Below are 1682 nucleotides of genomic sequence, written 5' to 3'. Positions count from 1 at the left end.
TTTTAAAATCTATATTAAATTTGTAATAATTAATTCCAGAATATTAATTGGATGCAGCTGGTAATTCGGATACAGCTTTTTGTGTTTTTTACTCTTTCTCCCTCCCTTAATTATCTCCACAGGTCTCCTACAATCCCCTCTTCCTCTCTCTTTTCCATTAGATAATAGCAATAATAATAATAGTATATGTAATTATGAAAATGCTCTCCCACTTCAGGAAACGGTAGGTCAAGAGTTGTGCAATTCCCTGACAGTGACAAACCCAGACCACGCCCTAGTTACCTCCCAAAATCAGTCCCAAGGGACATAGCTCAACGCCTCATGAATGCCCACGGCGACCCCTTTGCCTGGTGGATGGGGCAGTTATCCAAGTATATCCTGAGGCTGAATGGTGAATTCAAGGATTACATTGAAAAGCAAAGCATTCGTCTGGGTTACGAGAGTCCTGTTGTTGGGTAAGTTGCCACAAACATTTTCTTTGCACGTTTTGATTTAACAGTTTTTGTGAGCATCACTTAAAATTATTAGTAACATAATTATAATTTTTGTGGAAGTTCCTAAGTGATGATATTATCGTTATTATTATGGGTAGGTGCTTCATGTTCAGGTTATGTGAAGTGATGGTGTGGTAGCTTAGATAGTGTTAAGTGCTTGCATGCCTTCTCACTTGCAGCTGCCACCAGTGGCCAGCCTAGTGCAAAAAAGGGAACAGCTCTGCATATATCTCCCATGCCAGTTCACAGCCTCTCCGCCATTGAAACTTCTGCAGTGCCTCCTCATGGTCACCCATGGAAACTGGGCACCATGCGGTCCCAGGCTAAAGTATGGAGGATCTCGGAGTAGCAGGAGGCCCCAGAGGTATGGAGCCAGGGCATGTTCACATGCCATGACTCCATAACGACTCCAACCCTCAGCCACCCTGGGGTTAATGGGCGGCTTGGGGAAGGTGGGCCTTGCCAGCCCTCCTCCCCCAGATAACTCAACCAGCAGCATCTCAAGTAAATGGACGTGCTGGGGGGAGGGATGCTGTCCCTCCCATCCAGCAAGTGAGGTGGGTTGTGGGTCCCATCAGGAGGGCAAAGGTTAGGGCATAGGCTGGGAACGAGAATTACTCATCCCACCTGCGCCTTGACAGGCGCCAACTCAGCATGACGCCCATGGGGCAAATCCAAAGGGAACCCCACAGGTGGATGTTGGGCCTGCAAACCCCCTTATTTGGGGCAGTGCCCGCGGGGGTGTCATCCACCCAGAGCAACTGCCCAAGGCTTAACCTCAGGAGAGCTATCTGGGTAGGCACTTGGAACATCCAGTCCTTGCGGCAAGATGAGTGGTTACCTCTACTAACGTGGGAATTGGAGCTTTTGGGAGTTAAGGTCGCTACCCTCTTGGAGGTAAGAAGACCTGGCAGCCTCATGATCAGTGTGGATGGGTTTACCTACTACTGGTTGGACCGTGGTGATGGTCATCACCTCCAGAGAGTAGCTATAGCCATCTCCAGCCAACTTCAACCCTCGGAAGTTGAGGTAACACCAGTTACCTCAATTGGCTTCGTGTCTCTTATTGCTATGTATACTCCTACCGATATTTGCAATTCGATGTGAACGAAGCATTCTGCACCAATCTAACATTCATGGCAGACAATTGTCCTCTGCGAGACTTCTGCATTGTTCTGACTTCAATGT

At 47.9% G+C, this 1682-nt stretch overlaps 1 protein-coding gene across 1 annotated transcript in view; it reads left to right on the top strand.

Annotated features, from left to right (window-relative positions):
* LOC125042063 (alpha-(1,6)-fucosyltransferase-like) overlaps window positions 1–1270 on the top strand; it is a 9842-nt gene extending 8572 nt beyond the window's left edge. Inside the window, exons 7-9 of the mRNA XM_047637526.1 lie at window positions 218–455; window positions 817–871; window positions 1136–1270. Coding sequence (XP_047493482.1) covers window positions 218–455; window positions 817–871; window positions 1136–1270 — 428 coding nt within the window. The remainder of the gene's footprint in view (window positions 1–217; window positions 456–816; window positions 872–1135) is intronic.
* The last annotated feature ends 412 nt before the right edge of the window (window positions 1271–1682 follow it).

The sequence above is a fragment of the Penaeus chinensis genome, chromosome 31, assembly GCF_019202785.1.
Source record: "Penaeus chinensis breed Huanghai No. 1 chromosome 31, ASM1920278v2, whole genome shotgun sequence".
Taxonomy (NCBI): domain Eukaryota; kingdom Metazoa; phylum Arthropoda; class Malacostraca; order Decapoda; family Penaeidae; genus Penaeus; species Penaeus chinensis.
This window is presented reverse-complemented; position numbering and strand designations above follow the sequence as displayed.